The sequence below is a fragment of the Dendropsophus ebraccatus genome, chromosome 7 (assembly GCF_027789765.1).
Source record: "Dendropsophus ebraccatus isolate aDenEbr1 chromosome 7, aDenEbr1.pat, whole genome shotgun sequence".
Classification (NCBI taxonomy): Eukaryota; Metazoa; Chordata; class Amphibia; order Anura; family Hylidae; genus Dendropsophus; species Dendropsophus ebraccatus.
This window is the reverse complement of record NC_091460.1, coordinates 56,652,428-56,666,244: the sequence shown is the minus strand read 5'-3', so window position 1 is coordinate 56,666,244 and position 13,817 is coordinate 56,652,428. Positions and strand designations below refer to the sequence as shown.

General features: G+C 40.3%; 1 protein-coding gene across 1 annotated transcript; it reads left to right on the top strand.

Moving 5' to 3' along the window:
* The first annotated feature begins 5,634 nt into the window (after nucleotides 1-5,634).
* On the top strand, nucleotides 5,635-9,349 carry PHOX2B (paired like homeobox 2B). The gene is made up of 3 exons (XM_069976503.1): nucleotides 5,635-6,181; nucleotides 6,891-7,078; nucleotides 7,722-9,349. The coding sequence occupies exons 1-3, from the start codon at nucleotides 5,941-5,943 to the stop codon at nucleotides 8,169-8,171; spliced, it is 879 nt and encodes a 292-aa protein (XP_069832604.1). The 5' UTR covers nucleotides 5,635-5,940; the 3' UTR covers nucleotides 8,172-9,349.
* Nucleotides 9,350-13,817: the final 4,468 nt, after the last annotated feature.

Sequence of the window (13,817 nt, the reverse complement as noted above, 5' to 3'; positions counted from 1 at the left end):
GCTATAGGTAGGCCCATTCTGTCCCTATATTTGCCCTAAATTTTATTTGACGGTACAAGAATTCTGCTTCTCATGGATTACTTATAAATCAGTGAGGAAAAACACTGTGGTGTGTCCATTGTATGCTATATTGTATAGATATTCTGCGCTATGGAGAACCAAAGAGTAACTCACAGAGAGCGATGGGAAAAAATAGAGCAGTTTTGTCTTCTTTCTACACCTCTTATATAGGCTGTGATGTTTATTGTGCCAAAATTGTACAAAAAGTGCAGGATAATTGCGCCATGAAATGGAGCAGACTTATATAAGACGTAAACTTAAAGGGGTACTCCAGCTATTATTATTATTTTATTTTTATTTATTTTCAAATTATTTGGTTTAAGAAAGGTCTTTATATTTGTAATTTACTTTTATTTTAAAATCTCAGGTCTTCTTGTACTTATCAGCTGCTTTATGTCCTGCTGGAAGTGGTGTATTCTTTCCAGTCTGGCACAGTGCTCTCTGCTGACACCTTTGTCAATGACTGAGAACTGTCCACAGCAGAAGCAAATCCCCATAGAAAACCTCTCCTGCTCTGGACAGTTCCTGTCATGGACAGAGGTGGGCAGCAGAGAGCACTGCAAAAATACACCATTTCCTGCATGACATACAGCAGCTGAAAAAGAAAAGATTTGAGATTATTGAATAGGAGTAAATTACAAACCTATATAATTTTCTGACACCAGTTGATTTGAAAAATAAATAAATAAAAATAATAATTGCCGGAGTACCCCTTAAAAGTACACATCCTAAGGCCATGTTCTCACTGCTTAAGACACGGGTTGTTCCGTGACCCGGCCAGGTCGTGGAATGGTTGGTGTCAGAAAAGATCATCCCTGCAGTACCGGCCAGATGATCTTTACCGTCACTGAATTTGGATGCGGGCGCATCCGCCACTGAATTCTGATGCAGTGAGGAATTCTGTGTATACACTCCGGCCGGGATTGTATACACTCTGGTTAGGATTCCCTCAGGTTTAGCACTACGTAAGTACCATAGTAGTCACCGCCATGATCAACAACGACCGTGATCATTACGATACTTAAGTAGTGTGAACATAGCCTAAAGGTGCACCAGGTTTTTAACCATTCTGCACCACTTTTAATAATCTGGGTCTTATGTAGAATGCCTAGTCTAAGAATCACACACAATTTTATTTATTTACGCCTATGTGTCTCCATGGCAACAGACAAAAAACTAATGCTATGTTGTGTAATCTTGCAGTCTGGTAGTCTCATACTTTCATCCACTTGCCCCTTATTTTACACTTAAATATGTTCAGTGATTATGTTGGCAGAATGGCAGCCTATTCAATCTCACAGAAAACTAAAGTATAAATGCTCTGAAATGGACTAAACTTAGTTACTTGTAGTTTTTGGTCAATTGATCTCAATGCAGTAATGTATATGTCTGCAAATCATTCTGCCAAACTGGCAACATATTCCCTGATGGTAAGCTAGTTAGTAGATGTGATGGTATTAGAATTAGAGAATATATAGCAGGGAATATGAACACAGAATCAGACTACACGCATTGTTTGCTGTCTGTTGCCATGGAGACACATAGAAGCAGAATAGATCTTTCATTTTATATGTAGTCAAAAAGAACAAAAAACTGAACATAGACTTCAGGCTTATGTGACTCTAGGCTGTATAGTACAGACTTCAGAGACGGGAAAAAAATATATATTTCTGCATAAAACATTAAAAACATATATATATATATATATATATATATATATTATAGATAGATAGATAGATCTCTTATTTTATTTTGTATATGTTTAATAGAAATGTCTGACAACACGCTGTAGAAACAAAGTTTCTTCCATTCATTACTGTTACCGCCTCTATTTACTTCCCATAAACATTCTATACACACACCGAGAAAACAGCGCCACCTAGCGGCCCACATTGTCAATCCCAGGACGACTCTTCAGTGTAAATAAGTAAAGCAATTCCCAGCCCAGGAGTACTTCTGTTTTACACCACAAAGGACTGTACTGAACCGATAAATGTTATTAGGAGGACACTGGAATAGGTAAAACTGGATTAGCACTAATTGAGCTCATTGGTTGCTAAACCCAGGGAAGTCTCCTTGTAAATGACTGGAGGTTTCTTGTCGGAGCAAATTGAGATCCCATAAGAAGATGTCACTAATAAAATAGCGGAGAATATAGAAACGGTGTGAGGGTAAGATAGAATGAAGCAAAGGATCATCAAGCTGTAGGTATATACACAGGAGTATGAGAGAAGAATAGGGTTTTTGTGTGTGTGTGTTTGTGTGTGTGTTTTTTTGTTTTTAGATTTTGTGCTTAGATTTTTACTAGCAGAATGTATAAGCAGACACGTAAAGAAAAAATAATCAGAGCAATGAGCAATGAGTGAAGAGCAGACACGAAGGGGATAGAAACCAGGAACCCATATATATTTGGAAAATGAAAAAAAAAAAACGAGTAAATACAGCATGCATTGAAAAGGGAAAAGAAACATGTAATCCTTAGTGTTATATGTAATAACATGAAGCATAGTAAATTAATAATTGCCATTATTCCATCTATTTATTCCCCTATATAGTCATCATGTATTTAATTGAAATCTGATTTTTCTTTAGACATGAGAAATATTACATTTAGATGCAGCAAACACTGTAGAATTTCATGTTATTTTTTTCCTTCTTTTATTATAATTTTTTTTTTATTTTACATTAGCCATACTAGTAGTAAAAATAGAAGTCAAAATATTAACTATACATAAGTATCAAATATAAATATTTAAACTATACAAAACAATAGAACAATAGGCAAATAAATCAAAGAGATAAAAGTTTGATTCATTGATAGAAAATAACTATAAATACATAAAATTGCCCATAACAACATCAATGCAATGAAATCACAGTAAAAAAGGAATAAAAAAAAAAATTCAGATAAGAAAAGTTGTTCCATCCCTATTCCAGAGAACAGTGATGTCCATAGAGCAGTATATCTAGCCTCGTGCCGCATGTAATACACAGTGCCCAGCTTCCAGGCAGAGTCCTATCCCAGCAATACAGAATAACACCGGGTTCACATTCCAGATTCTTTGTTGGGGGGAAAAATGACCCATTAGTTTCCGCAGAGGTGACCAAAATGTGTATTGATATTCATGAGGACAAGAATGCATAGAGATAAATTGCTGGAGTAAGTGTGCTTGGATTCGCATTAGTCTTCCCAGGCCTTTACATAGGGAGCAGGGGAGAAGACTGATGCCTCTGCCCCTATTCTCCCCTGCTGTCCAGGCCACCAGAAAAGCAAAATAAAGCACATGAAGAATCCTGCAATTTGTCACTAAAACCTTGTAGCCATTTCTTTTCCTCCCATCCCTAGCACCACCATGGTGCCAGGCAGCAGCCAGCAAAGCCTTCCTCTCCCTTCATCATCCCAGACACACTGGGCTCCCAGCCCAGGCCATAAACCTATCAGCTTGGGCCATAAAACTCCACGAACTTTATGACTCCTTGGGACTCCAAAGTGCATCTTTGTTTCAGACAAGGACTCTGGCCAGAGACTTTATTTTTATCAAATGCAATAAAACACCCGGTAGCCACAAAGTGTCATCTTAATGTGCTGGTTTTTGCCTATTGACTCAAGCTGTGAATAAAGCTGGTAAGTAGTGTAGCACTTAAATCCCCCATTAAGCCTTTATGAGTGTGTTCCTTTAATTATGGACTTGTTATTGGGGGTAATGAATGCACTGGAACTAATTATCCACATGTTAGGATCATGGAAAATACCCACACTCGGTTTAGAGGGATTTTTCTTTCCTTTGCAGGTGCCTCACCCACTGGTGGCCTGAGAAGAAGAAAAGATGATGTAGAAAGATCACAGTGAGCACAGTACATGCTGCCAAACTGATACAAATGACTCCAAAATGAAATTGTGTGCAGGGGAAATGAAGAGAATAATGAATGTTTTCTTCCTCACTAGATCCACCCCAGGCACTGGAATGGGAACCATCATCTCTGTGCAATAATGTCACTTGCCTCGCAATTTACGGCAGGAGGTTCATGGTGGAGGGAGAGGGGTTGCACTTTAGGGACAGGCTGGTAAATCTAATAAAGCATTATAGTAATAATAAACAACAACAATGCAAATTTAGATAGATAGATAGATAGATAGATAGATAGATAGATAGATAGATAGGAGATAGATAGATAGATAGATAGATAGATAGATAGATAGATAGATAGATTGGAGATAGATAGATAGATAATAGACAGATAGATAGATAGATAGATAGATAGATAGATAGAAGATAGATAATAGATAGGAGATAGATAATAGATAGATAGATAGATAGATAGATAGATAGATAGATAGATAGATAGATAGGAGATAGATAGATAGATAGATAGGAGATAGATAGAAGATAGATAGATAGATAGATAGATAGATAGATAGATAGATAGATAGGAGATAGATGGATAGATAGATAGATAGATAGGAGATAATAGATAGATAGATAGATAGATAGATAGGAGGTAGATAGATAGATAGATAGATAATAGATAGATAGAAGAGATAGATAGATAGATAGATAGATAGATAATAGATAGAAGAGATAAATAGATAGATAGATAGATAGATAGATAGAAGATAGATAGATAGGAGATAGATAGATAGATAGATAGATAGATAGGAGATATATAGACAGATAGATAGATAGATAGATAGATAGATAGATAGGAGATAGATAGATAGATAGATAGATAGATGATAGATAGATAGAAGATAGATAGATAGATAGATAGTATATAGATAGATAGATAGAAGATAGATAGATAGGAGATAGATAGATAGATAGATAGATAGATAGATAGATAGATAGATAGATAGATAGTATATAGATAGAAAAACATTCTATTTTGTAATGTGATTCTACAACCACATACTATATGTGACTAGGAGATATGTGATATACATATGCATACAAAATCAGCACTGCTACATATATATAAAATAAAAATAAAATTAAACAAAGGTATTAAATTATTGACATTTCAACAAGATGTAATATTGTGCACCCATAAATATAATGGCAGATGAGATTTTAATACATACAGGAGTCGAATGCAAAGCCACTTACTAACTACATTGCTGATTTCCTTGGTCCATCTATGTGCATATAGCACAAGCCTTGAGCAGTGTGTCCCCCAGCCCCCAGTATAGAGCCCAGTGACCGAGGTGCTGGTGCCTCCATGGTGCCCCTGCCGCCTTGGCAGCGCATGTGGCTTTGGGCACCCATGTAGCTACCCCTTACATTATGGCTGCTCTGACATGAAGCCTGCTAGGGGGGCTAGGAAAAACACACACAGCAAATAAGAGTTAAAAAAAAAACCACAGCATCTCAATTTATTGCCAAAGGTATATATGATCGGTTAAAAGCTGGGGGGGAAATTGGATCAGGGAGAATCGTCACCCAACTTTCATTATTTGCAAAGAGTGTGATTGAATTAAAGGGCAGGGAGCTGGTTAGAAGGGAGAGGATGGTGTGCTATTAAATTCTAATTAGAGATGCAGGAATCAATGATAGGGAGGTTGGACAGCTAAGTCCCCCCAGTGCCAGCCCAATAGACTGATGAGTTATTGTCATGTAAAAAGCGCCAGCAATAAGACCAACCGCTTTGCTATTGTCCAAGTGGAAAGAGCCAAGTTTATTATGAGGACTCTATGCTCTGGAGACCTCAGGCAAGGCATCTCATAGGAGGCTTTTTCATAAAACTAGGCTCTGCTGCTAGTAAGGAGGCCAGTGCTGAGGCAGGCGTGGAGCAGAGCACATCACCTCCTCCAAGTCATCACCAGCAGCCCTCAGCTCTCAGTCTCTTCTTTACCTCCTTGGTGAGACTTTCCGAGCCTTTTCAATGTATAAAATGGAATATTCTTACCTTAACTCCTCTGCCTATGAGTCCTGCATGGCTGGCATGGACACCTCCAGCCTGGCATCAGCCTATGCAGACTTCAGTTCCTGCAGCCAAGCCAGTGGCTTCCAGTACAACCCTATCAGGACCACTTTTGGGGCTACCTCAGGCTGTCCATCCCTCACCCCAGGATCTTGTAGCCTTGGAACACTCAGGGATCACCAGAGCAGCCCTTATGCAGCAGGTAAGGAGCTCTTCTCCAAGCTCTTCTTCCCCCACCCCAATCCTTGCAAGGAGCTCTTTTCCCCTTGTATATAGGAATTCTTGATTGCATTTGAAAATGGAAATGTGTTTAGTATTTACCAAACGAAATTTGCTTACACAAATGAAAGAATTTATCACGTTAGAAGCGATTGCAGGCGAGGAGTAATTCAGTTACAGGGTTACACTATCCTGGTAGTCACACCCGAACCGCCAACAAAATTATCTTAAGCTGCCAAAATGATAGGCATAATTTATTTACTCTGGGATGAGACGTAAAGCTTAGCAAATAATTAAATAACCCAAGAGAAAGACTCATCACACCAGAAGACACTGTCCTAAAATGCTGGGACTCGGCTGGACTACAACCGCAGCTGCTGCTGCTGGACACAGTTCACACCTGGGCATCACCCTACATATTATTAGCCACTTTAGCAGGATTTCACAGAGATGCTCCCACATACATGGCACTAGACACTATAGACACTACACGATTTCAGCGAGTTTTAAAATTAAACTGATCTATACACACACTTTTAGTATATATATATATATATATATATATATATATATATATATATATATATATATATATATATATCACTTTGTACTATTCCGCACTGCTTCCTGTTTCATGTTTTTTTTTCTTTTCTTGCTTTTCTTTAAACTTACTATTTCTTCTATCCCTGCAGTTCCCTACAAGCTGTTCACTGACCATGGTGGTCTCAATGAGAAGAGGAAGCAGAGGAGGATCAGGACCACCTTCACCAGCGCTCAGCTAAAGGAGTTAGAGAGGGTGTTTGCTGAAACCCACTACCCTGACATTTACACCAGAGAAGAGCTGGCTCTGAAGATAGACCTCACTGAAGCCAGAGTACAGGTACGGTTGTACTATATATATATATATATATATATATATATATATATATATATATATATATGTATATATATATATATATTAGTTCAATTGGAGACAGTTTCCTTAAAGTTTATATAGCAAATGTCATTTCTTGAATCAAATCTAATGAACATTTCTATTTCTTTTTCCTTTCCTTCCTTCCATCCCCTCCATATTTTTTTCCTCTCTCCATACACTTCCTCTTATATGACCCATATTTCTACCAATCTCCCATCCACCCTGGCCCCCTGTGCCTCTCTCCCCCACCCTGGTCCCCTGTGCCCCTCTCCCCCACCCTGGTACCCTTTGCCCCTCTCCCCCACCCTGGTCCCCTGTGCCTCTCCCCCCTCTACCCTGGTACCCTGTGCCCCTCTCCCCCCCCCCCCTGGTCCCCTGTGCCTCTCTCCCCTCTACCCTGGTACCCTGTGCCTCTCTCCCCCACCCTGGTCCCCTGTGCCTCTCTCCCCTCTACCCTGGTACCCTGTGCCCCTCTCCCCCCCCCCCCTGGTCCCCTGTGCCTCTCTCCCCTCTACCCTGGTACCCTGTGCCTCTCTCCCCCACCCTGGTCCCCTGTGCCTCTCTCCCCTCTACCCTGGTACCCTGTGTACCCCTTCCCCACCCTTAGGTCTGGTTCCAAAACCGTCGGGCAAAGTTTAGGAAGCAGGAAAGAGCAGCAGCAGCCGCAGCTGCTGCAGCCAAGAATGGTTCCTCTGGGAAGAAATCCGACTCCTCCAGAGATGATGAGAGTAAAGAGACCAAGATCACCGACCCTGACAGTACTGGGGGCCCAGGTAACAACCCCAACCCAACCCAAAGCTGCGGTGGTGGCCCTAGCCCTACAGGATCCCAAGGATCTGGTGGCCCAACAGAACAAGTCAAAGGAGTGCAAGGATCTGGAGGCCTGTCATCTGCATCGGTGGTAGGGGGCACAGGAGGGGCACAAGGCTGGGCCACTGGTCCAGGTGGCACCATCACTTCCATCCCTGACTCCTTAGGAGGTCCATTTGCCAGTGTGTTATCCTCCCTGCAGAGACCCAACAGTACCAAAGCCACTCTAGTCAAGAGCATGTTCTGAGCCCCCCAGCATGAGCACTAGTGCTGAGATCTGCAAGGTCACTCGCTGCCTGCTGGATGTTCTTAGTGAATAACAATGACGATGATGAGGGACATCTACCACCTCAGCTCCAGTACCTGCCCAGGACAACTCACAACCAGGCTCAGCCAGCAGGTGGAACCACATCTGGTGGACACTCTGGATCCCACAGGTGACACTTGGCTTCAGGGAAAGAAGGTTGAGTGCAGACTCCAGCAAATAGTATCATAGACTGGTACTAGGGCTGAGACCACCTAGTAGAATGGGTTTGGGGAGGATGCCAAAAGCCTGAGCACCCAGCAGCAGATCCTTTCTAGACCTCCCAGACTTCCACAAAATCATCTCAAAAAAGGACCATTTTTAGCTGTATAGACAATTTAACTCCTTCACTGCCAGCGGGACAGGCAACTGAGGCAGTGGAAGGGTTAAACAAGGCACCGAGGACTCTGCTCCATCCCCTACATGTCCGATATATGAATTATTAGCACTATGTTAAAACTGCTTTTCACCCTGTTTCTTCTGGTTTATTCGTACATCACGACTATTCGTTGCTGGACTCTCTACATTGACAGGAATAATTTGCACTGTGTTGCAGGGTCTGTCTTATTCTGCATTGGGTGTAATAAGAATCTATTTATTACATTGTTTCACATTCAAATAGTTGTTTGTTTTATGTTTATGTTTTTTTAATTGATTTTTAAAGGCACAAGACCTCTAGATATTAGTTGGATGTTGATGCTTTCTCTTTCTGTGTCCTTTCCAGCAGTGTTATAATGTGACAGTTGTATGGTGTTATTATAAGTACACAATGTCGACAATTGTTGAAGTAAATGATGTGGAATCCTTTAGTCTATTCAATGTCTCTATGGAGAAAAGGATCTGGGTCCTCCTTAATGTTTGTTTGTCCGTTTATTCGTTGAGATTTTTATTTATTTCTTTTTTTTTATTGTTCAAATGGATTTCACACTTTTTATTTATTTTTTTAACATTTTTATTCTTTAGAATCTGCACGTTGTCTTTGATTTCCCCCCTCCCTGTCCTGAGCATATTAACCACAACGATTGAATGTTCAGGGTTCATTTATTTATATGTAGTTATTATGAATGCCTATTAAAAAGGGAACAATTTTTACATGTGCATTTTGTTTTCCAAAAGAAAAGTGTGCCATTTATTTGATTGATTGTTAATAATAAAATACAAAATACAAATAAAATGCCTTGTAGTTGTAATGGTATTTTCAGGGAAAATAGGAATTATCATTTAATTATTCATTTATATACTACTACTAATAATATTATAATAATAGTGATGATGATGATGATCATGATTATTATTATTATGGATTTTTTGACAAAAGCGATGTATATTGTTTGTGTTATAGCAGTGTAGTTGGCCAATATATCACTGTACCCTTAACATATATATATATATATATATATATATATGTTTTTATATATATATATATATATTATTTTTTTGTATTTAGATATCATACATCAGTTTAAAATTTTTATTTTTTATTTTTCATACAATAGGTTAGGTAAGCAATTTTTTTAAGTCCAAATGTGGAATGGTGAGTATTGTTATTTATGGTATCGTGTCTGGTGCATTTGATAATTCTACATCTGAGAAGACAGTTGTGGTGAGTATGAATAAGGTGGGGGCTTCTTTAATGTGGATTTTGTGTAACATCAGTGATCAGTCTTGCAGAGGAGATTAGCATCAATTAAGCTTTGCATACATTCAAATGAAAGGAGCCATTGACCTCTACCAGCTCTACCAGCAAGTGCAAATCATTCACTTCAAGTGCCCCCAGCTACAGTAATATAAGGGGGCTTCACCCCTGCCTCATTTACGTGCTGAGTAGCCTGCCAGTACAGAGCCCTTCCTGTCCTCTGTATACCCTGCTAATAGGTAGAGCCCTTCCTGTCCTCTGTATACCCTGCTAATAGGTAGAGCCCTTCCTGTCCTCTGTATACCCTGCTAATAGGTAGAGCCCTTCCTGTCCTCTGTATACCCTGCTAATAGGTAGAGCCCTTCCTGTCCTCTGTATACCCTGCTAATAGGTAGAGCCCTTCCTGTCCTCTGTATACCCTGCTAATAGGTAGAGCCCTTCCTGTCCTCTGTATACCCTGCTAATAGGTAGAGCCCTTCCTGTCCTCTGTATACCCTGCTAATAGGTAGAGCCCTTCCTGTCCTCTGTATACCCTGCTAATAGGTAGAGCCCTGTCTGCTCTCTATATACCCTCTTGGTACACACAGCCCTGCCTCTCTTCTAAATATCCTGCTAGTGTACATAGTCCTGTCTACTTTCTATATACCCTGCTAGTGTACACAGCCCTGTCTGTTTTCTATATACCCTGCTAGTACACAGTCCTGTCTACTTTCTATATACCCTGCTAGTGTACACATCCCTGACTACTTTCTATATACCCTGCTAGTGTACACAGCCCTGTCTACTTTCTATATACCCTGCTAGTGTACACAGCCCTGTATACTTTTTATATACCCTGCTAGTGTACACAGCCCTGTCTGCTCTCTATATACCCTGCTAGTGTACACAGCCCTGTCTGCTTTCTATATACCCTGCTAGTGTATACAGCCCTGTCTGCTCTCTATATACCCTGCTAGTGCAGACAACCCTTCCTGCTCTCTATATACCCTGCTAGTACACAGAGCCCTGTCTGCTCTCTATATACCCTGCTAGTGCAGACAACCCTTCCTGCTCTCTATATACCCTGCTAGTACACAGAGCCCTGTCTGCTCTCTATATACCCTGCTAGTGCAGACAACCCTTCCTGCTCTCTATATACCTTGCTAGTACACAGAGCCCTGTCTGCTTTCTATATACCTTGCTAGTGCAGACAACCCTTCCTGCTCTCTATATACCTTGCTAGTACACAGAGCCCTGTCTGCTCTCTATATACCTTGCTAGTGCAGACAACCCTTCCTGCTCTCTATATACCTTGCTAGTACACAGAGCCCTGTCTGACCTTATACTGCCTTTTCTATTCCACAACATATTGATAGTACAAAGCACTGTGCCCTATATATTCCTCAATAATACACTTTGCTCTATACTGTATATACACCAACCTGTCCTAGATTTATCCCATACTGTACATGCTGCCATTATACACAGTTTTCTCTGTACCATGTATTTATCTGGATACACAGCTTTCCCTGCCCCCCTAGGTAGCCTAGGTCCTGTATATAAGGGATGTCATATACAGAGTTGCTGTCCTCCATCAGGTGCGTTTATTGTAGCTTTCTCTAGCGCTGAGCCTATATACTCTATATCCTCTTACAACAGTCATATTACTATCAGTAATTGGTTATAGCCTCTCATACCATGCGATTTCTTCTCCATCTTCACATAACTCTCCGCATAATATTGAATAGAATAAAATCGCGTCCGCTCTCCGCGTCTCTTTTTCTATTTGCGGTTTTCTGAGACGGTTTCTGGGAATTATATTGTGATAGATATAATAGAAGGGAGGGGGTCTGACAAGAAGCAGTGCTCTTCCTATACTTCTACTACAATGATAGGACTATTGTTATAGTGTTCCCATAGTTAGGAGATATAAGTAATATCAAGTATTAATCAGAGTAAAGACTATAATCTACATGATACAAGCCACCATTATTTCCTCATTACAGATATTGTTACAGTTAGTAATGTTAGTAATATTATCACAATAGACTATTTATTACTATTATTATTTTCCTATTATGGGTTTTTATTATTATGCTATTAAAAGGTCGTTTGGAGGCATCTGTCCTAAGGAGTCAGTGGGAATAGGTATTTTATTATATGGATCTGTATATTTCTAATTATCATATCATAACTATTAACAACAATATAAAAATAATAATAATAATAATATATTATTATTATTATTATTTTATATATATATATATATATATATATTTATTTTTTTATTTTTTACAGTAGCATTTTTGTACGCAGTGTTTACACGCTGCAGTTTTTCTGCGTTATATATATCATCTGCGTATTAACTGCACGGGAGAAATGCATGTTAGAAACCACTGTAATGGGAGCAGACAATCACGTGACTAACAATAATGCATACATTTTTTTTTCATGCACCTTCTTCCTGAGCTTAAACATGACAATCCGTGAGAAAACGCAAACAACAATGCAGCATGTGAATACACTCGCGGCAAATGTTGGTACAGACGTTTCTTCAACAGAAAATCCATTTATGTGAATGGGAATCAGGCACAAGCAGAAGGATTCCTGTAAGCTCCAATAAGATGGATCGGGCAGTATAACAACAAGAAGAACAAAACCCTTCTGCAACCACATGGGAGTCCACTCTTGTGCTTTTCTCCACTCTCTTTATATACAGATTGGATTTGTCCTGCAGAGAAGCGGCTCCACTTGTTGGCTCAGATTCAACCTCAGAAAAAATAACAGGTTCAGGTGTCTGAACGATGTCCCAGATATTGTCCTTATTCCCAGTACAGGGAGCTGGGATCTGTATGGTTAGCTGTATATGTGTGTATATATGTATGTGGCCCTATGGCATATAATACCAGGTGTACCCACAGCCTCCTCCTCCTGCTGCTGGGATCTGTATGGTTAGCTGTATATGTGTATATATATGTATGTGGACCCTATGGCATATAATACCAGCTGTACCCACAGCCTCCTCCTCCTGCTGCTGGGATCTGTATGGTTAGCTGTATATGTGTATATATATGTATGTGGACCTATGGCATATAATACCAGGTGTACCCACAGCCTCCTCCTCCTGTTGGGATCTGTATGGTTAGCTGTACATGTATATATATGTGGCTCTATGGCATATAATACCAGTTGTACCCACAGCCTCCTCCTCCTGCTGCTGGGATCTGTATGGTTAGCTGTATATGTGTGTATATATGTATGTGGCCCTATGGCATATAATACCAGGTGTACCCACAGCCTCCTCCTCCTGCTGCTGGGATCTGTATGGTTAGCTGTATATGTGTGTATATATGTATGTGGCCCTATGGCATATAATACCAGGTGTACCCACAGCCTCCTCCTCCTCCTGCTGGGATCTGTATGGTTAGCTGTATATGTATCTATATGTGGACCCTATGGCATATAATACCAGGTGTACCCACAGCCTCCTCCTCCTGCTGCTGGGATCTGTATGGTTAGCTGTATATGTGTATATATATGTATGTGGACCTATGGCATATAATACCAGGTGTACCCACAGCCTCCTCCTCCTGTTGGGATCTGTATGGTTAGCTGTACATGTATATATATGTGGCTCTATGGCATATAATACCAGTTGTACCCACAGCCTCCTCCTCCTGCTGCTGGGATCTGTATGGTTAGCTGTATGTGTATCTATATGTGGACCCTATGGCATATAATACCAGGTGTACCCACAGCCTCCTCCTCCTCCTGCTGGGATCTGTATGGTTAGCTGTACATGTATCTATATGTGGACCCTATGGCATATAATACCAGCTGTACCCACAGCCTCCTCCTCCTCCTGCTGGGATCTGTATGGTTAGCTGTATATGTATCTATATGTGTACCCTATGGCATATAATACCAGGTGTACCCACAGCCTCCTCCTCCTCCTGCTGGGATCTGTATGGTTA

What these genes read in the sequence shown, in the direction of transcription:
- PHOX2B (XM_069976503.1), top strand. Translation starts at nt 5,941, where the DNA reads ATGTATAAAATGGAATATTCTTACCTTAACTCCTCTGCCTATGAGTCC. An exon ending in GAGCAGCCCTTATGCAGCAG is followed by an intron (nt 6,182 to 6,890) that starts GTAAGGAGCTCT and finishes CTATCCCTGCAG; the next exon opens with TTCCCTACAAGCTGTTCACT. An exon ending in TCACTGAAGCCAGAGTACAG is followed by an intron (nt 7,079 to 7,721) that starts GTACGGTTGTAC and finishes CCCCACCCTTAG; the next exon opens with GTCTGGTTCCAAAACCGTCG.